The sequence below is a fragment of the Pongo pygmaeus genome, chromosome 19 (assembly GCF_028885625.2).
Source record: "Pongo pygmaeus isolate AG05252 chromosome 19, NHGRI_mPonPyg2-v2.0_pri, whole genome shotgun sequence".
In the NCBI taxonomy this organism is placed as follows: Eukaryota; Metazoa; Chordata; class Mammalia; order Primates; family Hominidae; genus Pongo; species Pongo pygmaeus.
In genome coordinates, this window is record NC_072392.2 from 21,546,844 (window position 1) to 21,570,219 (window position 23,376).

Sequence of the window (23,376 nt, forward strand, 5' to 3'; positions counted from 1 at the left end):
GGGAGCTCCTGAGCAGCTGTTTGGTGATGGTCATTACATTACCCATGCCTTTGTATTTAAATGAAACTCGACACATAGAACCAATTCAACCTGAAAGTTATTACTTCTGCTGATTCACGCACTTGTTTGAAGCATTTTTTTTTGTTATTAACCCTGTACTTCTACTTTGCCCACCATTAAAGTGGGGGAAAGTAATATCCCAAGTAGTTGAGTTGAGCTGTTGGTTGTTAGATTTAAGCTAGAATTACTCCAGGGTTTATGTGGGGAGGCAGTTGCTGTCTTGGGATACCCGGAGTGGGAGTGGGTGTTTTCTGTGATTGGTTCTGTTTTTTATTTTTATTTTTACTTATTTATTTTGAGACGGAGTTTCATTCTTATTGCCTAGGGTGGAGGGCAATAGCACTGTCTCAGCTCACTGCAACCTCCACCTCCCGTGTTTAAGCGATTCTCCTGCCTCAACCTCCCACGTGGCTGGGATTACAGGTGCCCACCACCACACCCAGCTAATGTTTTTGTATTTTTAGTAGAGAGGGGGTTTCACCATGTTGGCCTGGCTGGTCTCGAACTCCTGATGTCAGGTGATCTGCTTGCCTCAGCCTCCCAAAGTGCTGGGATTACGGGCATGAGCCACTGAGCCCGGCTGTTTTTGTGTGTGTGTGTGTTTTTCTTTTTTGAGACAGAGTCTTGCTCTGTCGCCCAGGCTGGAGTGCCAGTGGTGCGATTTCAGCTCACTCAGGAGTGAGCCACCACACCTGGCCTGTGATTGGCTCTATTTTGAGTGATCACGTGTAAACCATCTAGAACCAGCTCTGAGCAATGGTGTTGCGGTTTCCCTCCCTCCCTCCCTGCTGGGGCCATACCAGCCCCTCTCCACTGGGAGCCCAAGTTGCCAATGACTGTGGCCAAACTCCCCCATTTTTGTCTGTATCCTGCTCTCTTTAGGTTAAAAAGAAGGAAAGAAACATGAAAGGCCATGTACAATTTATTTTTACAACTCCAGGAGTTTCCCCGACTACCTTTTTTTTTTTTTTTTTTGCCAGTGGTGTGCATGTAGAAGAGGAATGCCATGTCCTATCCATAGAAATACACATGGTGGTCAGGCATGGTGGCTCATGCCTATAATCCCAGCACTTTGGGAGGCTGAGGTGGGAGGATTGCTTGAGCCCAGGAGTTTGAGACCAGCCTGGGCAACATGGGAAGACCTCTGACTCTATAAAAAAAAATTTTTTTTTTTTTTGAGAGAGCGTCTCACTTCTCTGTCACCCAGGCTAGAGTGGTGTGATCTTGGCTCATTACAACCTCCGCCTCCCAGGTTCAAGAGATTCTCCTGCCTCAGCCTCCTGAGTAGCTGGGATTATAGGCACATGCCACCATGCCTGGCATATTTTTGTATTTTTAGTAGAAACAGTTTCACCATGTTGGCCAGGCTGGTCTCGAACTCCTGACCTCAAGTGATAAGCCTGCCTCAACCTCCCAAATTGCTGGGACTACAAGGGTGAGCCACTGCGCCTGGCCCAAAATTTTGTTTTTTAATTAGCTGGGTACAATGATAGGCACCTGTAATCTCAGCTGCTTAGGAGGCTGAGGTGGGAGCATCACTTGAGCCCAGGAGTTCGAGGCTGCAGTAAGCTGTGTTTGTGCCACTGCACTCTGGCCTGGGCAAAAGAGCGAGACCCTGTCACACACACACACACAAGAAAAACAGGTGGTGTTTTGGGGAAGGGAAGGTTCTGCTGGGGTCCTGGAACTGTGACTGATGGCCTCAGGAGTCCAGGAATAGGCCTTCTAGCACAGCAGCTAGGGCTCCCCCAAGCCATCTGCTGGCGTGTGGAGGTGGACCTAGGGGAGGCAGTCCCCAACCCAGCTAGGCCAAGGGGTAGGGTTTTTAGGTCTGTTTTTAACAGAGCTCAGAGCACCAGGTGAAGGTGGAAAGTTAGCAGGAAAACAAGGTCAGCATCTTTTTCTATACTCAGCAGAGTGTGAAATTCCCAGTTTCTGTCCTGAGGCTTTCAAAGGCCGCAACAGCCACATTTCTTTCCATCTTCCTTCAGCCGGTAGTCATTTAAAATTCTTCGGTTGTTCTGAAGATCCTTTTTTAAATGTATCATTTTTACATGAAAGACAGCTGCAAAATGCAAGCCCCAGTAGAGCTGGAGAGTTTTTCAAGGTGAGAAGTCGCTGTTCTCTGCATTGAACATGGATTGAATTTTCCTTGTCTGATGGTAGCCCATGGCTCCCGCCCTGCGGGGATAACATTCTCAGGAGCTTCTCTTGTCCTAGCCCCTTCTCATTTCAAAAATATTAGTCTTTTATTTTCCTTTTTCATTAAATTTTTGTTTTACAGCTTTTGTAGAGACCAACCCAAGTAGATGCCGGTGGGTGTTAGATAAAAACACACATCCCCAGGGGACAAGCCATCCAGCGGTGAGGAATCTCTGCCATGTTCTCTTCCCTGCTGTCCACAAACGTTACGGAGACTCCCTTAGCCTCCCCCTCCTCTTCCCCACTGAGGGGCGGCTTGTGGAGATGGAGGACTCGGGCCCATAGATGCAGACCCCCTACCAAATCTAGCAATAGTTCTCACCCTTGCAAAGCTCGAGTGCCATTTTGAGATGACCTACCAATGACATGCAGTAAAGGACATAACCTCACAGCCTTTTTAGAAGCATTTTGAATATCTACAGTTGCCTCAATTCACGGGGCATTTCACTCCTCTGATCCAGGTTAGAATTTTGCTAAATCTGTAGCATCCTGAGTAGCACACTAACTTTAACTACATTAGTTGAATGTAGTTGATACATCTGTGGCCTCGTGTCCATAAAGAGCACACTAGATTGTACTCAGCAGTGTTAGGATATGACATGCTAATTAGATGTATTTAACTATTCACAGGAAAGTGTATGATAAATGACTGTAATATTTCTAATAAATATATTTTGTTTCTGATTTTTTCTCAGTGACATTTATCATTAATATTTTTTCAAAGTGCCACATTTACACTGAGTGGGTTTTCAAACCAGCATCTTCATGCATGTATTCCTTGTCGGGTCACAATTTCCACTGCAGCTGCTCTTGCAGGTGGTGCTGGAATTTTCCGCAGAGGACTGGGCCCCTGCTGGCTCCTCTGCTTCCCCTGTGCAGCTTTCTTGCTGAGGCCATAGGCTCATGTTAGGCCCTTCAAGGCCTAACCAGGATGCTGCTGAGCTGTGCAGATGTGCACACGATATGTGCAATGTCATATGTGAGACTAAATGCCAACTGAGACCCCAGAAACCACTTGCAGGGGGAATTATGCCAAGATTGAGGAGGAAAGGTAAAGATACTTTTTTTTTTTTTTTTTTGAGACGGAGTCTAGCCCTGTCGCCAGGCTGGAGTGCAGTGGCACGATCTCGGCTCACTGAAACCTCCGCCTCCTGGATTCAAGCGATTCTTTTGCCTCAGCCTCCCGAGTAGCTGGGACTACAGACGTGTGCCACCACGCCCAACTAATTTTTGTATTTTTAGTAGAGAACAGGGGGTCACCATGTTGGCCAGGATGGTCTCGATCTCTTGATCTCATTATCTGCCCGTCTCGGCCTCCCAAAGTGCTGGGATTACAGGCCGGAGCCACCAAGCCCGGCCGAAGATACTTTTTTAAACGATTGCTTCCTGACCCCTCCCTAGTTCATGTTTTCTTATACATAGTTAAATTTCTTCCTTGCTATACTACAAATCCCTAATTTTAGTTGGTCAGAGAGAGGGATTTGAGACTGAGCTCCCATCTCCTCGGCTGCAGCACCTGATTAAAGCTTTCTTCCTTGGCAATCCTCATCTCAGTGATTGGCTTTCTGTGGGTGAGCAGCGCAGGATCTAGGCTGAAGCCCTGATGCTTAAGTGACAAAATCTGTTTTTCATAATGCGATCTGTCTTAATTGTCCTCAAGAATTAGTACTTGAGTGCTCTCTAGATTCTCCTTTGTCACTTTTCTTTTTCTTTCTCTCTTTTTTTTTTTTTTTTTTTTGACAGAGTCTTGCTCTGTCGCCCAGGCTGGAGTTCGGTGGCGCGATCTCGGCTCACTGCAAACCTCTGAAAACCTCTGCCTCCCGGGTTCAAGCGATTTGCCTGTCTCAGCCTCCCAAGTAGCTGGGACTATAGGCGCGCGCCACCACGCCCAGCTAATTTTTGTATTTTTAGTAGAGACAGGGTTTCGCCATGTTGGCCAGGCTGGCCTCGAACTCCTGACCTCAAGTGATCCGCCCGCCTCGGCCTCCCAAAGTGCTGGGATTACAGGTGTGAGCCACCGCACCCGGACGTCACTTTTCTTAAATTTCACTGGTACTCGGGGGCTGCAAGGTCAGGACGGACTAGAGGCGAGCAACCCCGGTGGCACCTGGCCTTCCCCGACCCGCCCGAGTCGCCAGCCGCACGGCCCCTGGGCAGATGTGCGCGGCGGCTGCGGCACAGGGCGGGAGCGGCTGCGGAATGCCCAGAGCTGGTCCCTGGCTCCGGGCGCAGGCCGAGTAGAAGCTAGGCGGGCAGCGGCGTAGGGCAGGCCCTTCCCGCCGAGCGGACAGCCGCTCTGACCCAGCCATCCGACTCGGCTTGCGTCCTGGCAGCGCGGACCCTGGTGCAACTTCGCTGCTGTGGCCAAGCCAGGGGCGGCCAAGCGATGGCGGCACTGGGGCGGGAACTGGCCCGCACCCCTGAACAGGGCAAGCAGAGGAGTAGGTGCGCCGGCGGCGCTGTGAGGCGTCACTCATGATAGGCAGGCTAGGCGCTGCCACCCTGAAACCTCCCAGGGACGACCGGCCAGCCCAGGTCGGCGCCGGAGCTGCAGCGCCACCTGCAGGCCAAGCAGTTTTTTTCTAGGAGGCTGGAGCTGCTGCTACCGTGACGTCACAGGTGCGCAGGCGCACTGGTGTGTAACGGATTGGCTTGGCCTTACCCGCGTGGCTTGGCCTTACCCGCGAGGCTTGGCGGTTGTTGCTTGGCTTGGCGGTGGTCGCTTGGCTTGGCGGTGGTCGCTTGGCTTGGCGGCGGTTGCTTGGCTTGGCTGTGGTCGCTTGGCTTGGCGTGGCAGTGATCGCTTGGTTTGGCATTTCTGGCTTGGCGGTTCTCCTTTCACAGATTGGCAACCGCGGGCCTTCCTGCTGGGAGGTTGTGGCCGAGGCAGTAGCTCGCTACTGATGGCCTCCAGGGGTGGAGAAAAGGGGGGAGGGGCTGAGGGGTCTCCGAAGCCGGCAGTCTCCGCCATGAGGAAGACCCCTAGCGTCGGGAGCCAGGAAGACCAGTTGTCCTTAAGCTGCCTGGGGGACCGGTGGTCCTCGGATTCCTTCGGCTGGTTAAGCAAAAGCGATGGCAGCGACAGCGAGCACGATGAGGGCGCCTTAGACCAGCCCCTGCACGACGTCCGCTTGGAAGATCTCGGCAAGCTCCACAGAGCTGCCCGGTCGGGCGACGTCCCTGGGGTGGAGCGCCTCCTGGCTCCTGGAGACCCTGGCGTGGACAAAAGGGATAGGAAGGAGAGGTAATGGCCAGGCGAAGGAGGCGGGCGCACCGTCCTGTTGGGGACCCCGGCTTTCTGGTGCCCGCAGGCTTCATGGCACCCAGGATGGGGAAACCTCGGAGGGGTCAGGGGCCCAGGCCTCTTAGTGAGACGGGAGAAAATATAAATGCTTATTACTATTGCAAAAGTGTTGCTTTACTTTACAGGAGTTTTCTTGAAAAATATTGCACTTCCCCGAGGCGGAGCTGGCAGTGAGCTGACATCGCGCCACTGCACTCCAGCCTGGGCAACAGAGCGCGACTCCGTCTCAAAAAAGAAAAAATAATAATTATATATATATATATTGCACTTCCCGGCCGGGCGCGGTGGCTTACGCCTGTAATCCCAGCACTTTGGGAGGATGAGGCGGGCAGATCATGAGGTCAGGAGATCGAGACCATCCTGGCTAACACGGTGAAACCCCGTCTCTACTAAAAATACAAAAAATTTTTATTTTGTATTTTTTTAATTTTTATTTTGTATGGTGGCGGGCGCCAGTAGTCCAAGCTACTTGGGAGGCTGAGGCAGGAGAATGGCGTGAACCCGGGAGGTGGAGCTTGCAGTGAGCCGAGATCGCACCACTACACTCCAGCATGGGCGACAGAGCCAGGCTCCAAGAAAAAAAAAAAAAATTGCACTTCCCAAATGTGTTTATCCATTTTCTCAATTTATTGGGAATTTATTGAAACATAAGCTGAATACCTATTATATAGCAAACATATTCTACTATCGCTCAGGTTCCTTCCATCCTTAAAAACTTCATGTTGGTGGGGCACAGTGGCTCGTGCCTGTAATCCCATCACTTTGGGAGGCCGAGGCAGGCGGATCACAAGGTCAGAAGTTCGAGACCAGCCTACCCCGTCTCTACTAAAAATACAAAAATTAGCTGGGCATAGTGGTATGCCCCTGTAATCCCAGCTACTTGGGAGGCTGAGGCAGGAGAATCGCTTGGACCCAGGAGGCGGAGGTTGCAGTGAGCCAAGATCGCGCCACTGCACTCCAGCCTGGGTGACAGAACGAGACATCCTCTCAAAAAAACAAAAAACAAAAAAACCATGTTGGCCTGGAGTAGTGGCTCACACCTGTAATCCCAGCACTTTGGGAGGTGAAGGTGGGCGGATCATGAGGTCAAGAGATGGAGACCATCCTGGCCAACATGGTGAAACCTCATCTCTACTAAAAATACAAAAATTAGCTGGGTGTGGTGGTGCGTGCCTGTAGTCCCAGCTATTCCGGAGGCTGAGGCGGGGAATTGCTTGAACCCGGGAGGCGGGGCGGAGGTTGCAGTGAACCAAGATCGCGCCACTGCACTCCAGCCTGGGGACAGAGTGAGACTCCATCTCAAAACAAAAACAAAAACAAAAAACTTCATGTTTAGCTGCCCAGCTTGAGTAACCTGAGAGATTTAAAATTGGAGTATGAGGACTTAATCTCAATGGAAGCTTTTTCTCCCTCCTTTCAAAGAAAAGCATTTCCGCAGGTAGAAAATAGTAAAAGGTAACCTTTAACTGCCTTTTGAAAATGTATAAGTCTTATACACTAATACTAATAATTGGAAATGCCTGATTTACATGCATTCTATAAATCTAAGTATTGAATAAAATGAGCCATACCTATTCTTCTGAATCCTGAGTTTCCTTTGGCTTAAAGTATTTTTGAAAATCAAAGTAAGAATTATTTTGTTTTAAAATTTTGTTATGCTTTTAATCTCAGCCTAGACTTAGCCAAGACCTTCATGTTAAGTTATCCTTTAGGCCCTTAGGATTCAGTCAAATAATGTTGCAGAAAGAGATGAGTTTCCTTTTTTCATTGCTACCAGGTCTGTATGCTGAGGCCCCTTTATATCCAGTATGGTGCCTTTTCTCAGATCATAGAAGGTCCCATATTATCCTTCCCCAGAGTGTGGCAGGAAGCCATCACCAGAATTCTGATTCTCAAGTATGTCAGTTGGATTTGACAGAGCTAACTAAGCCTCATCCATGACTCATGAGTGTCCATGTATAAAAGGAGAGCTTTGTGCTTGCTTCAGCAGCAAACATATACTAAAATTGGAACAAAATGCAGAGAAAATTAGCATGACCCCTGCATAAAGATGATGCACAGATTTGTGAAGTGGCCCATATTTTGTGCAGTCACTGGAAGTTCATTTGACTATTTGCTGACTAGCTCCAAAGAAAGTGTGAGTCAAAGCAAACTTGGTGTCACCTAATATTAAATTTGTGATTTTTCACTACAAAAATATGTAGTAAGGTGATCTATGGAGTGAGAATGGAGCTGAGTAACGTGGGATTTTGTGTGCACATATATTGCTAGTATGTATCTCAGAAATGAGAGAATGTCAACTTGCATCTCTTTCATGGAACTGAAAACAAAAAATAAAAGTAGAATGTTGTTTTCCATGTCAGTTGGAGATGAACATGGGGATTGAGAATCGTTCTAACAAAGATCTGCCAAGTTTAAGTCTGTATGGAACAGTAGTCCAAGCTAGGTCTTGACATCTATTAGCTTTCTGCCCTTGGCGTGATTGATGAGCTCAGTAATAGTGGACAGTGATGTTATCTAGTTTGATGAAATAGTATATTTATAAGTAAATTTAGTTACAAACTATGAAATAGCTGTGATGCCCCAAATTATAAGCCACAAAGAATAGAACAACTAATACACAAAACTAGAACTTGATAACAATTTCAGAAAATGGCAACATTTGAATATGAGAACCTCTGAAAAAATACACATTGGGGTTTATTTGCAATTCCAAAACAGTTTCAGCCATAAAGCTCAAGAACAAATTATTTCATTGCTTCACTGTTTCTTTGAGCACTTACAAAATGTTATGTCGTTAAATCTTTAACAACCTAGTGACATAAGGCAGTAAAATCCTTGCTTTTTAGAAGAATACGTTGAGCCTAAGAGAAGCAACTTGTCAGAGAACAAATAGCTGCTGGTAATAGAGCTAGGACACTTTCTATTATGCCAAGCTAATGTGAGTTAATTTACTGAGCTATACTCCCTTCAATTCATGAGTACTTCGTCTTTTTTTCTTCTTTAGAAGCTTAAAGAGAAGTTGGTAGAACTCACAAACTGAAGTATGTGGGATAATTAAAGTTCTGATATTACCTCTGATATTGTTTGAAACACTCTAAAAATTTAATATATTTATTTTAAAATAGTAATTTCATTTAATACATTTTTATCCATAGCATTTGGCACCTAATTCCTGAACGTAAGACAGAACAGACACCTCAAAGTCTTCCTCAAAATAACGATCCAGGTAAGACTTTCGATAATGAATTATTTTTGATGGTCCTACTATAGATAACTAAAAAGTAAGACTAAGGAAGTTTTGATCATGAAAGAGCAGTTTAAAAAAATCCCTGTGTGTGTAAGTTGTATATTTTTCTCTTAATTTCTTTGTTGGTAGGTTAGATTTCACAATTATTTAAAAAGTTAACTGCAGGTCATTTATTTTTTTCAAACAATCTGGTCTGAAAAAAATTTATTTAATTATGGTCCCTAAAATCCTATATGATATTTTTGTATAAATAAGAAAAAGATATTTTTAAGTTAGTAAGTTGTATGTTTTCTTTATAGTCATATTATAATGAATTAGACTTGTTACGAAATTGGAACCTCTATTTAATTTTTAAAATAAATGACTTATGTTTAGTAAGTGAATATCAATCACAGTTGACCCTTTACAACGTGGAATTTAGGGATGCTTGATCCCCTTTGCAGTCAAAAATCTCTGTATCCTCCCATCTCAGCCTCCCAAGTAGCTGGGATTACAGATGTGCACCAAAACACCCAGCTAATTTTTTATTTGTTTTTGTAGAGATGTGGTCTCACTATGTTGCTTTTGACTCCCCCCAAGAACATAACTAGTAATAGCCAACTGTTGACCGGCAACCTTATTGATAACACGAACAGTCAATTAAGATATGTTTGTATGGAATATGTATTAATATGCTGTATTCTTACAATAAAGAAAGCTAGAGAAATAAACTTAAGAAAATCATAATGCTTACTATTCATTAAATGCAAGTGGATCATTATATAACTCTTCATCATAGTCTTCAAGTTGAGCAGGCTAAGGAGAGGAGGAAGAGAAAGGTTGGTCTTCGCTGTCTCAGGTGGTAGAGGTGGGAGAAAATCTGCTTATAAGTAGACCCCTGCAGTTCAAATCCATGTTGTTCAAAGGCTAACTATATCACATAGTGATTTGTGTCACTAAAAAAAAAGAAATTAGTTTCAAAACTGGAAACTCAGCAATACCTTTCTGGCACCATAAGCAAATGGCAATAAGAACTGTGAAATGGCCAGCTGTGCTGGCCCACACCTGTAGTCCCAGCACATTGGGAGGCCTAGGCGGGAGGATCGCTTGTGTCCAGAAGTTCCAGACCAGCCTGGGCGACATAGTGAGACCACATCTCTACAAAAACAAATAAAAAATTAGCTGGGTGTTTTGGTGCACACCTGTAATCCCAGCTACTTGGGAGGCTGAGATGGGAGAATCGCTTGAGCCTGGGAGTCAAGGCTGTAGTGAGCTGTGATTGTGATCACAACCTGGATGACAGAGTGAGACCCTGTCTCAGGAAAAAAAAAAAAAAAAAACCCTGCAAAACATACCCAGTGTGCACGAATACTAATGGGAAATTATTTTTTGAAGATACCTTCTGAGTGCAGAAGTCAGGAAAGCAATTCCTTGTTGAGAAGAACAGGTCATGTTACATACTTATAAACCAACAAGGTGTCACTATTATTGACTTTCCCCCTAATTTGAAATCGAATGAGTTATATTTACTTCATTAGAACAAGATGTGTTCTTCTACCTGCTGGTTAATTGTTATGTTAACGGTAATTTTGTTAGAACAAGATATGCTGTTACCATTAGCCAAAAGATTATTATAATATTCAAATAGCCCAACTTGAGGCTCAACAAATTATAATAAAAGTATAAAAATGTTTCACAATAACAAAAATGCTTCTGTGCTACTGAGATGTGATGCCTAATGCATTGGACAGTCTGAACTGTAAGAGGACACCTTTAATTTAGTACATATTAATCAAAGAACTTCTCTAAGTTAGGTTTTGCAAGTTATGGGAGACAAACATGAAATAGACATAGTTTTGGTCTTTGAGGTGCTCATAATAGAATAGAGCTTTCTCTATTTAATTTCTGTGTTTTTTCAACAGAATTTTCAAGGCAATCATTTATTCACTTGTCCACTTAATTATCAAATGTCTTTTAGATACTAAGCATTTTTTTCTAATGTTACAGAATACAAACATTTAAAAATACTGTTGGGGCCAGCCACAGTGGCGCATGCCTGTAATCTCAGTACTTTGGGAGGCTGAGATAGGAGGATCACTTGAGCCCAGGAGTTTGAGATCAGCCTGGGCAACATGACAAGACCTCATCTCTACTAAATTTTTTTTTGAATAATAAAACATTAGCAGGGCATGGTGGCAGGTGCCTGTACTTCCAGCTACTTGGGAGGCTGAGGTGGGAGGGTTGCTTGAGCCTGGGTGTTTGAGGCTACAGTGAGCTATGATCATGCCACTGCACTCCTGTCTGGGTAACAGAGTGAGACCCTGTCTCAAAAAAGAAAAAAACAAACAAACAAAACCCAGGAGCTTGTTATTATCATTGTCATTTTAATTATTTGCTGAATTATTTATTCATTGCCTACTACTGTATGCTAGATGCCCTCTGGAAGCGTATAGTGATCATTTACTATGTTAAATATGTGCCAGACACTTTATGTGAGGAATGAAAGCTGTAAAAAAGTGGGTAAGATTTAAGGTAAGCATGCAGAGTGAGTAGAACTTTTCCAGGTAAAGAGGCAGAAGGATGATGTGGGCAGAAGATTGTGTGTTTGGAGTGTGAAAGTAAGATGCTTGAGTAAAATTTGCAGGGTTTATGAGCAGTTCAGTTTTGCTAGTGCAAAACGTATGAGATGCGAATGGTTGGGAATGAAGTGAATACCTAAGGCAAGCTTATGACAGACTTTGTTTTTTGAGACAAAGTCTCACTCTGTCACCCAAGCTGGAGTGCAGTGACATTCTTTTGGCTCACTGCAACCTCCACCTCCTGGGTTCAAGTGATTCTCATGCCTCAGTCTCCCAAGTAGCTGGGATTATAGGTGTGAGCCACCATTCCCAGCTAATTTTTGTATTTTTAGTAGACACAGGGTTTCAGCATGTTTGACAGGTTGGTCTCGACTCCTGACCTGAAGTGATCCACACGCCTCAGCCTCCCAAGTGCTGGGATTACAGGCGTGAGCCACCAGTCCCTGCCCAGACTTTTTAATACTATAGAAATGAGTAGATCTCAGGCTAGGTGCGGTGGGTCATGCCTGTAATCCCAGCACTTTGGGAGGCCAAGGTGGGTGGATCACAAAGTCAGGAGATCAAGACCATCCTGGCCAACATGGTGAAACCCGTCTCCACTAAAAATAAAAAACATAAAAAAATAAAAATTAGCCGTGCGTGGTGGCATATGCCTGTAGTCCCAGCTACTCAAGAGGTTGAGGCAGGAGAATCGCTTGAACCTGGGAGGCGGAGGCTGCAGTGAGCCGAGATTGCACCACTGCACTCCAGCCTGGGTGACAGAGCAAGACTCTGTCTCAAAAAAAAAAAAAAAAGAAACAAATAGATCTTTTTCCTGTAGGCCATGGGAAATTTACCAGGTGGAATGCTTTGGGCTGAAAATACTAGATGACCTAATTAACAGTGGCTAAAACAGTAGGGACCAGAGTTGTTTTGACCGTTCAGTGATATCACAGTGTTTTGTTCATGTCTGTTTTCATGGCTGACTAATTAGCAACAGCTCCAAACATCATGGTCTCACCGACAATATCTGAAGGCTGAAAGGGTGGCTTTTCTTTACATGTTTCTTTTAGTTAGGGAGAAGACTCAGAAACGTGCAGTTGACTTCCTGTAACATTTTATTGGCTGGGTCCTACCACATGCTCATTCCTAAACCAGGCACTGGGGAAGCAAATGTAATTACTATGATGAGCTTAGAATAATCATTTCTTCTTTTGGAGTTGGGAGGGCTATTGGCATGATAAATATCCAAATAGATGTGTGTTTCTCCAGCAAGACAGAACAGGGAATCGCTATTGGGTAGGGAGACAGCAATGTTTACTGTAGGGACTCATTGGAGTGGGGAGTCACATGATTAGATTTGAGTATTAGGACATTCTGGTTATGGCATAAAGCAGGGATTGGCAAGCATTTTCTGTACAGGGCTTTTTCATGTGGTCTGTCATTCCTACTCAACCCTGCCATTGAAGTATGAAAACAGTCATAGATAAGAGGTAAGCAAATACACATGACTGATCTCCAGTAAAACTTTATTTACAAAACTATAAGGCTGATTGGATTTGCCCCACGGTCTATAGTTTGCTGACCCCTCATATGGAGGGTAGCTGGAAGATAACCACATAAAGAGACAGGGAAACAAAGGAAACATTTGCAGTTATCAGAGCTATAGTTTCCTTGTCCTGTCCTCAGACTAGTATCAGTCTGTTGTGAGGTTTTCACCCATCCATGGTGAAATCAATAAGGTTAAGGAGCTCAGTTATTCATTTAAATATGTTGGTCTTTTTCTTGGCATGATGCCTTTTTCATTTATTTTACTTAAGCTTTTTTTTAAAGAAATAACATTAATAGTTGTTTTTTCCCTATAAAAGCCACTACTTAAAAGCCCATGTTTAACTAGGAAATATAAACATAAAATAAACGTGTGGCAGTGGAAATATAAAGCAGATGCAGAAAAGAGGTACAGTTAATATGATTTAGTGATTGTTGAATGTAAAAACATAGGGGATAGGGAGAAATCTCAGATGATTCTCAGGTTTCTGGCTTGTGCCCTAGCATTTAACCTGGACATGAGGGAGTAGGCAGTTTTCAGGTGTATAGAGGAGAGTGTGGGTCAGCAGCCACGACTAACAGTTTTCTCTGCATTGCTGAGTTTACTGGAATGTCCATGTAGGATATTTTCAGTAGGTAATCGGATAAAATTTTTATGGCTGGAGATGGAACTCGGAGGGAGGTTGGAGTTGCAGACTTGGAATAACGGAGGCAAAGTTGTAGATCTGAGTGAGCTTGTCCATGATGGGAAAGATATAGAATGAGCAGAGGGCCAGTGACAGAACCCTGGGAATATCAGCATTTCCCAGAGGAGTTAGGAAAGAAGCCTGAGCAGTGGCTAAAGTAAAAGGAGGAGGAATCATAAAGTGATGCTGCAAAAATTTACAAAGGTGAGAATTTCAAGGAGGGAGTATCAATTCTAACCAGTAAGATTACTAAAAAGTAAAGTCAGTTAACTTTTTAAAAGCTCTTCGGTGGCACTCTCTTCTAAAGAACAATCATAGAGTTGTGGGGTTCGCTGTTTATGTGATCAGTACTTCTGGTGTTCAGATGTGGAAGAATACACCTACCAAGATCCTGCCTAACTTTTGTAACTGCAGCAGCTCCCTATACAGGATCAGGGAAAATGGTCAAGACTGGTGAGTTAATGTACCACCATTTTCCTAGAATTGTCTAAACCTAAGGTCATTTGTGAGGAAAAGTGTCTTTCTTACCTGCTTTTTTGTGGAAATGCTTGTTTTGTACTCAAGTCCTTGATAAGCTCTTCTGGATGCATTCCCAAACAGACATCTGACAGCAACAACTGGAAGCCACTACCAGATGCATGTATATATCCTTCCTCTGACATGGAATTGTAATATAGCCATGTTGTGACACAATTTCAGGTTTTGATTAGAAATAGTTTACAGGCCAGCAGTTTAGACAAACTGACATTGTAAAAATATTTTATTGCAGGAAACTAATATAATGTCCTGGAGAAAAATATAAAGTGAAATACTGAATATAGTAGTTCTCAGTACTTGGGGAATACTGGTCACATCAGTAGAAAAGTCAGTGCCTGACTCTTTATTAGTGCAGTTCCCTTTTCATTTACCCCCTTGTCATATTTCTGCTCTTACTGCTTCCTTTTGCATTTCATCCCTAAAGAAAATACTATTAGAACACATTTCAAATGCACTTCTTTATATCTGCACCACAATGACACAATGATGATGGTCTGCCAAGATTTTAAGTGTCTTCTGGGTTGTCAAATACAAATTGTTTTATCTGACATAGTTTAAATATGAAGTGCTTTTCTGGTATTATATTTCTTCAGAAATTGGTAGTCTGTGATTTAACTAGAATATGTGGTCAATTGGATTACCACAATTTTAACCATCTATATATAAGATAAGACTCTTCTCCCTGCCAGATAAGTTAAAAGTCCTATTGATCCTTACTGATCAGTTCCACTATTTGCAGGGTTTTTTTTTTGGACTTTTTTTTGAACAGGTGTAATTATAGCACACTGCAGCTTTAGTTACTGGCCTCAAGCAATGCTTCTGCCTCAGCCTCCTGAGTAGGTGGAGCTACAGATGTGTGCCACTGCACGTGGCCTGCTGCACAATTATTATAAAAATGAATTAAACCCTACCGAGTGGGAAAAAACTGACTGTGATCTTTAAATTTTTTGTTCCAGAAACTTTTATACTGTAGAACATATTGTCAATCATCTAGATTTTCTATTTTTTAATTGGGTTAAAATAGGATTGTTGATTTTCACAATTACTTTCTGACATCGTTGTTTCATGCATTTTTCATGCTGTTAGTCCAGTGGATATAGAAGTACAGGAATCTCCAAGGCAAATGTCAAAAACTAAATAATAAACAGATTAGGGAAAGGTATTCTGTGAAATAACCTTCTGATTGTAGTCACATATAACACATCAACTTAAACAATAAAAAAAACTGTATAATGCAATTGTATCAGGGGTTCCCAAGACCACCCTAGGTTTGGTAATTCACTGAGAAGGACTCACAGGACTCAGCGGACAGTCATACTCGGGGCTTTGATTTATTACATTTAATACAGTGAAAAGACACAAAGTAAAATTCGAGAAGGGCAAAGATACATTTGTCAAAGTCTGGAGGAAGCCAGGCACAAGCTACAGGAGTCATCTCCTGTGTAGTTAGCAGGATGCGCTTAATTCCCCCAGCCTCAAATTTTGACGACACATGTGCAATGTTGTCTACCTTACCAGAGTTTCATTAGAGACTCAGCACCCATGTTTTCAATGGAGGCTAGTCACATAGGCCACCTCTTCTCTCCCTCACATGTAACAAAATTCTAGACTCCCAGGAGGAAATTAACTGTTCATAGTAAACCACATTTGCACAAACAATTTAGGCACAGTGAGCCATTCCCTTCTTCTAAGTTAGGGAATGGTGGGAACCCTCTCAAATTCAAGGTCCCAAACACCAGCCAAGGACTAGCCTTGAAAGCAAGCCTTTCTAAGGATGGATGTCTTGTGCCTGCTATATGAAATCTTTGGTGCCCAGCAGCTGTGGCCCTGACTAAATTTTTGATGTTATCTTAAAATTTTATGTAATAGCAAATATTATGATAGACCGTAACATGGTACTTGTTTCAGTTGCATCATTCATGTTAAGCAGCAAGGCTGCTTACAGTTTTGACATTTGGTGAATACTTAACAGGTATTTATACATAAGTTACTATGGCAATATTAAGTAATTATAATCTGTCCTTCTTACCTGATTAACTTTTCAGTAAAATTGTGGGATAAAATAGGCATAATAATTTCTGATTTAAAATTAGAATAAAAATTGTCTTTCATTTTATTTACATGGATGGACCATTTTTGATTTGTGTTGTATTAAATCCCTGTTTATAATTATGAAATAAGATTAGATATTCAATCATTTTTATCAATTTTTTTGCCTAAATATGCAATTAAAATTAATTGCTTTATGTGTTTTTATATGCTTCAATTTGGGAGATAGTACTCATATTCTGTTACCTTGATCTTTAGTGAGTTGCAATTTTCAAGGTGACTCTGTCTTTTTATAATTTAGAGTAATAGCAAGTTCAGTGAGTAATTTTTTAAAATTAATAACATTATTTTCCGAGCAGTCTTAGATTCACAGCAAAATTGAGAAGGTACAGAGATTTTTCATATTCCCCATGACCCCTGACATATGAATAGTCTCCCTCATTATCAGTACCTCCCATCAGAGTTCATCAGGGTTACAGTTGAGGAATCTACCTTGACAGACACATCACTCCCGAGGTCCACAGTTTACGTTAGGGTTCACTCTTGGTGTTGTATATTCCATGATGTTGGACAAATGTGTAATGGCATGTATATACCCTTGTAGTATCATAGACAAAATAGTTTCACTGCCCTAAATATCCTCTGTCCTCTGCCATTTTGTTTCTTCCTCTCCACTGGCTTCTGGCAACCATTGTTCTTTTTGGCGTCTCCATAGTTTTGCTTTTTCCAGACTAGTCATATAGTTGGAATAAAACAGTGGATATCTTTTTGAATATTTAAACAATAAATTTCCATAGTAATTGGATTCTATCATTTTAGGTGTTCTTTGTCCTTGCCTTTGTTTTCCTCGTGTTTTGTTCATCAGAATAGGATCTGATGACATATGACTTGACGTGCTGAGAAAGTGTGATTTCTGTAGACATTTGCCATGTAACGGGGAGGGTGGGGAAAAATGGCACGATGCAGTACTCCCCAGCACTAACTGGACCATCGTGCTCTAGGAGATGGGTCCAGATAGACTGTAGTGATAGGACAGGATAATCTCAAGAGCTGGAATTTATAAAACTGGAATCACAAAGTCTTGCGTACTTACCTTGCACTTAAAAAGAAGATCAGGCAGTGAATATTACATGTGAATAAATATGTTCCTCACTGGTTCTCTTCTTTTTAGGGATGAGCTTGAAAACAGTCTATATTATTATAACATGGCTCATCTACAACTAGGTGCTCTGTCATAAGAAATACCAGTGTTTTGCTTTACAAGAAGTGAAAAATAATTTTGTTTTCACCGGAGAGAGTTAACAACTGTTGGCACATTCTGGCAGCTTGATTGAGTTGATAGTTCTATTCATATATATTTTTCATATCAGGTAGTACTCCCTGGCAACCTGCCACCACCATGGCAGTGTTTCTTCTTAAGCTTCTCTCTGAATGAATGGTATGGCTCAGAGTGAATAAGCTCTTTATGGGAGTGATCTTTCCAGTGGTTCTTTCCATGGGAGGTAAAATGGGAGGTAAATTTGAGCCTTGTTTGTGTTAGAGAAAATAGCTAGAACTAAGTAAATATAACCAGCATCTGCCCCAGAAGAGGATTAGTGAGAGTGAGTACATTGATCTCCCTTGAGCTCTTCTCCGCTGGCAGCTCAAAAGTCTTTGCAAAGATCCTTGTCCCTGGTGTCTTCCCTATGTTTTGCCATATAACATAGCACAGCACCCATAGACCTACACAACACAATGTACAGTTTTCCCCCCTTATCCATGGGGATATATTCCAAGACCCCCAGTGAATGCCTGGAACTGTGGATAGTACTGAACCCTAGATATGCAATGTCAGGATAGAAGGAAGAGGATAAGAGTGAAAGGGGGAATAAAGAATGTGGAAGGCAGAGAGTATAGGGAGTAAATGAAGGGAAAATAAGCAGGTGGATATGATGGAGGGTGGTAAAATGAGATAATACTTCAGAAAAAGGAAGAGTGGGTATTAGGAAGGTGGAAAGAATATAAGGTCAACATGGAGCACCAAAACTTATAAGACAAACTTTACTTGCCAACATGTGAGTTGTGCTTTAATTATTTCATCATAGTGTGGCTATACTGATGATTTTAAGCCAGTCAGATATTGTGGTTAGCAGATCATGTGTGTGTGTATTGCGGGGGTATCTTTGATTATCAAAAATGAGGAAAGCAATTAATCACTCCTTAATAACTATACAGTGGACACAGTCTTTTAAAACACTGATTCTGAAACTTTTTGGCCTGGGGCTCCTTTTATATGATTAAATATTATTGCCTAGTGGTAACCAACACCCTGAATTAAGCATTTATCATGTCCATTCCCTTATAAAACATTTTATTACATATGTGTATGGTCATAAATAATAAGTAGAATTTGTTTTCATGTCCTAAAAGTGTATATAAATTGTTGTACACTCTACATATTTTGCAACTTTCTTTTGTCTGGACACACTACATTTTTGAGGTCAGTCCTTATTGACACAGGAAGCTCTGGTTTTCTATCAAATGACTGGATCTCAGTTAAACTGTCTTCATAATGATAAACAAATAAATAAAATAAATAAAAATGATTGCAGATTCCAAAGAGCTTTTGTTTAAGTCGGTTGTATCTATTGATATTTACTATTTTTTTACTATACTTTAAGTTCTAGGATACATATGCACAGTGTGCAGGTTTGTTACATATGTATACATGTGCCATGTTGGTGTGCTGCACCCATTAACTCATCATTTACATTAAGTATATCTCCTAATGCTATCCCTGCCCCCTCCCCCCACCCCATGACAGGCCCTGGTGTGTGATGTTTCCCCTTCCTGTGTTCAAGTGTTCTCATTGTTCAATTCCCACCTATGAGTAAGAACATGCGGTGTTTGATTTTTTGTCCCTGCCATAGTTTGCTGAGAATGATGGTTTCCAGCTTCATCCATGTCCCTACAAAGGACATGAACTCATCTTTTTTATGGCTACATAGTATTCCATGGTGTATATGTGCCACATTTTCTTAATCCAGTCTATCATTGATGGACATTTGGGTTGGTTCCAAGTCTTTGCTATTGTGAATAGTGCTGCAATAAACATACGTGTGCATGTGTCTTTATAGTAGCATGATTTATAATCCTTTGGGTGCATACCCAGTAATGGGATGGCTGGGTCAAATGGTATTTCTAGTTCTAGATCCTTGAGGAATCACCACACTTTCTTCCACCATGGTTGACCCAGTTTACAGTCCCACCAACAGTGTAAAAGTGTTCCTATTTCTCCACATCCTCTCCAGCACCTGTTGTTTCCTGACTTTTTAATGATCGCCATTCTAACTGGTGTGAGATGGTATCTCACTGTGGTTTTGATTTGCATTTCTGTGATGGCCAGTGATGATGAGCATTTTTTCATGTGTCTGTTGGCTGCATAAATGTCTTCTTTTGAGAAATGTCTGTTCATATCTTTCACCCACTTTTTGATGGGGTTGTTTTTTTCTTGTTAATTTGTTTGAGTTCTTTGTAGATTCTGGATATTAGCCCTTTGTCAGATGAGTAGATTGCAAAAATTTTCTCCCATTCTGTAGGTTGCCTGTTCACTCTGATGGTAGTTTCTTTTGCTGTGCAGAAGCTTTTTAGTTTAATTAGATCCCATTTGTCAATTTTGGCTTTTGTTGCCATTGCTTTTGGTGTTTTAGCCATGAAGTCCTTGCCCATGCCTATGCCCTGAATGGTATTGCCTAGGTTTTCTTCTAGGGTTTTTATGGTTTCAGGTCTAACATGTAAGTCTTTAATCCATCTTGAATTAATTTTTGTCTAAGGTATAAGGAAGGGATCCAGTTTCAGCTTTCTACATGTGTCTAACCAGTTTTCCCAGCACCATTTATTAAATAGGGAATCCTTTCCCCATTTCTTGTTTTTTTCGGGTTTGTCAAAGATCAGATGGTTGTAGATATGTGGTATTATTTCTGAGGGCTCTGTTCTGTTCCATTGGTCTGTATCTCTGTTTTGGTACCAGTAGCATGCTGTTTTGGTTACTGTAGCCTTGTAGTATAGTTTGAAGTCAGGTAGCATGATGCCTCCAGCTTTGTTCTTTTGGCTTAGGATTGTCTTGGCAATGCAGGCTCTTTTTCAGTTCCATATGAACTTTAAAGTAGCTTTTTCCAATTCTGTGAAGAAAGTCATTGGTAGCTTGATGGGGATGGCATTAAATCTATAAATTACCTTGGGCAGTATGGCTATTTTCACTATATTGATTCTTCCTATCCATGAGCATGGAATGTTCTTCTATTTGTTTGTGTCCTCTTTTATTTCATTGAGCAGTGGTTTGTAATTCCCTTTGAAGAGGTCCTTCACTATTTTAGAAATAAAAACTAAAATATTTAGAAAAACAAGCATGCACAGCCATACATTCCAATAGCCTTTAGAAATATGACCCATTCACCATTAGAGCTATGATGTTATGACACATCATGTCTATGAAAAGCTCCACTGTACACTTGAAAGAGAATGAGAGTGCAAATGGCAAATAACATTTTGTATTATTTGATGTCTTTGACCCCCTGCCTGGATCTTGAACTCCAGGGATTCTCAGATCACAAATTAGAGCCAACATTTTAAACCACATATGTGGTTGTGGATAAATGGGCCCTTGATGAAATGGACTTTAAAGTTTCACTTCTGTGTTTTTGGCTTTTTTCTTTCACTTGTCTTAAAAAATTTAAATCCCAACAATTTTGTTTATATAGAAAAAAGGAAAATATTTTGTTATATGTTATATATCATATATATATATATATATATTCCTTATCTCGTGGCACTGTGTGCTCTTTGGATTTAGTGTGGTCCTAGACTAATCCTGTTTTTACATGGGAACAATTAGGGCCCTTACAGCTCTCATTTTGCAAATAAATGTATGAAGTTTATCCAAGTATTTGAAAGTAAATTCTGAAGATAGTGGTGCATTGAGGAAAGACCATCTCATTATAATTAAAATAGTTTTAAAAGTATATTTATTATGAGTTTTTGTAAATCCTGTGTCTCTACAATACATACACACAATGCTGTCATGTATATTTAAGCTTAAAATGGTTAGACATAAATTCTGTATATAAAAAATTTATATCCATGAAGAATCTTAATGGAAAGCAAAATATGTAATAGAGACTGCTGAGTGAATAAAAGTAATAGTAAACAGTAAACATGTAGAAAAGTGAGAGATGATAGTTAATTAAGCTTTTCTGAATGAATTGCAAGCATAGGACATGTAAAATATAATAAGCCCGAATGCATGGTGTATTTGTGGGAGAGAGCAGAACGTGGGACTGTTTCTGTGAAGAAAGCATGTATACAGGTTAGTCAAATTATTGTGTTATTTATATCCTAATAAATGAAAACTTCATTTTTGGATTTTTCAGATTGGCATCCTACTAATTTGACCCTTAGTGATAAGACTTGTCAGAGATCCAAGATTCTGAAGGTTGATGATAAATGTCCATCTGTATCATCATCAATGCCTGAAAATCAGTCAGCAACCAAAGAATTGGGACAGATGAACTTAACAGAACAAGAAAAGATGAACATTGGAGTTGTACCTTTTTCAGGGAAAGATACTCTCCATGATCTATGCCAATCACAGCTACCAGAAAACAAAGAGAGCAAAGAAGGTAACAAAGAAGCATAGAGAATTCAGTCCTAGAGTGCCTCTGCTTGGCTGCATAGTGCTACAGTTCTGACTTAAAAAAAACCATTTTTTTGGTAAAATGTGCTTTGTGTTTACTCTCCTTTTGTACTGAACAGAATACCTTTTGGCAGACCATTTGTAAACTTCCTTTAACCAAAGCAACATCTAGATAACAGAGAATTAGGGGAAAGCATGATTTTCTTTAGAAAGTAGGATTATATTTAGAATGTAGGGACTAAGTATGTTTAGGGACTAACATAGGATTATATTTAGGATAACTCAGTAGAGACCTAAAGATTGCTGACTCAAACACAATGTGGTTTCTTTGCTTTATTTTTATAGCTCTGAATTAACAGCTATTAGTTATAACTATATGTGCTATAACTTAAAAGGCATCTTCCTACACCTGTAATCCCAGCAGTTTGGGAGGCCGAGGCGGGTGGATCACAAAGTCAGGAGTTCGAGATCAGCCTGGCCAATATGGTGAAACCTCGTCTCTACTAAAAATACAACAAAACTAGCCAGGCGTGGTGGTGCACACCTGTACTCCCAGCTACTCGGGAGTCTGAGGCAGGAGAATCACTTGAACCCAGGCAGCAGAGGTTGCGGTGAGCCGAGATTGTGCCACTGCACTCCAGCCTGGGCAATAGAGGGAGACTCTGTCTCAAAAATAAATAAATAAATAAATACACACAAAAAAACAAACAAAAAAAACAAAAACAAAAAAAACACCTTCCAAAAGCAAATATTAAGTGACTTCCTATCGTTTCTATGACTTTATGTATTATAGAATCGGCTTTCCAAGTCAGTAATTAATGAGACTCATTGAGAATTTGCTTCATAGTATCTCCTTGGCTGTGTCCACATGAGCTACCACCTTGTGTTAATAAATGTGTTCACTAGGGATGTTGTTTTTGGCGTTGACAATGTTCTATCACCAATGCACACAGAACCAGGGAACACTCTTGAGAACATTAATGTCCAAGCGTCTTAAAATTATACATAAGGCTTTCATAATATGACTTCTGCTCAGCTCTCCATCTTTAGCCCTTTCCCCCGTGTGCCCTTTCTCTGGCCTTACTGAACTGCTGGTCTGGTCCTGCTCACCTATCCCTTGATTGTAGGCAAATACATATACGCTTTCAGTCCTCTCTCTGCCATTTGTTGCTGTGTGTCATGCTTTCACTCTTTCCTGCTCCCTACCCCTTCTAATTTAGCTAGCCTCACTCTTTAAGTCTCAGCTTGGGCAGGATCTCTAGAAAAGTCATCTCTGACATGCTTTCTTTTCACTTTTTAAACCTTAGTGCCTAGTGTGGAGAACAGCTCGGTCGGGGAGACCATAACCCAGTGGCACTAGAGGAATTAAAGACACACACACAGAAATATAGAGGTGTGAAGTGGGAAATCAGGGGTCTCACAGCCTTCAGAGTTGACAGCCCCGAACAGAGATTTACTCACATATTTATTAACAGCAAACCAGTCATTAGCGTGGTTTCTATAGATATTAAATTAACTAAAAGTATCCCTTA

General features: G+C 41.6%; 1 protein-coding gene and 1 non-coding gene across 3 annotated transcripts in view; both read left to right on the forward strand.

Moving 5' to 3' along the window:
* Positions 1-4,883: 4,883 nt before the first annotated feature.
* Positions 4,884-23,376, forward strand: part of LOC129017761 (coiled-coil domain-containing protein 144A-like) — a 125,980-nt gene continuing 107,487 nt past the window's right edge. The window contains exons 1-3 of one of the 2 annotated variants that reach the window (XM_054458492.2): positions 4,884-5,506; positions 8,725-8,795; positions 21,582-21,830. In XM_054458492.2, the coding sequence (XP_054314467.1) occupies positions 5,166-5,506; positions 8,725-8,795; positions 21,582-21,830 (661 nt within the window). In that variant the 5' untranslated portion in view covers positions 4,884-5,165. The remainder of the gene's footprint in view (positions 5,507-8,724; positions 8,796-21,581; positions 21,831-23,376) is intronic. The other variant, XM_054458493.2, reaches the window with a different exon arrangement.
* On the forward strand, positions 7,543-7,651 carry LOC129018444 (U6 spliceosomal RNA). Its single transcript, XR_008495274.1, has one exon. It is a non-coding gene; the product is annotated as a U6 spliceosomal RNA (small nuclear RNA).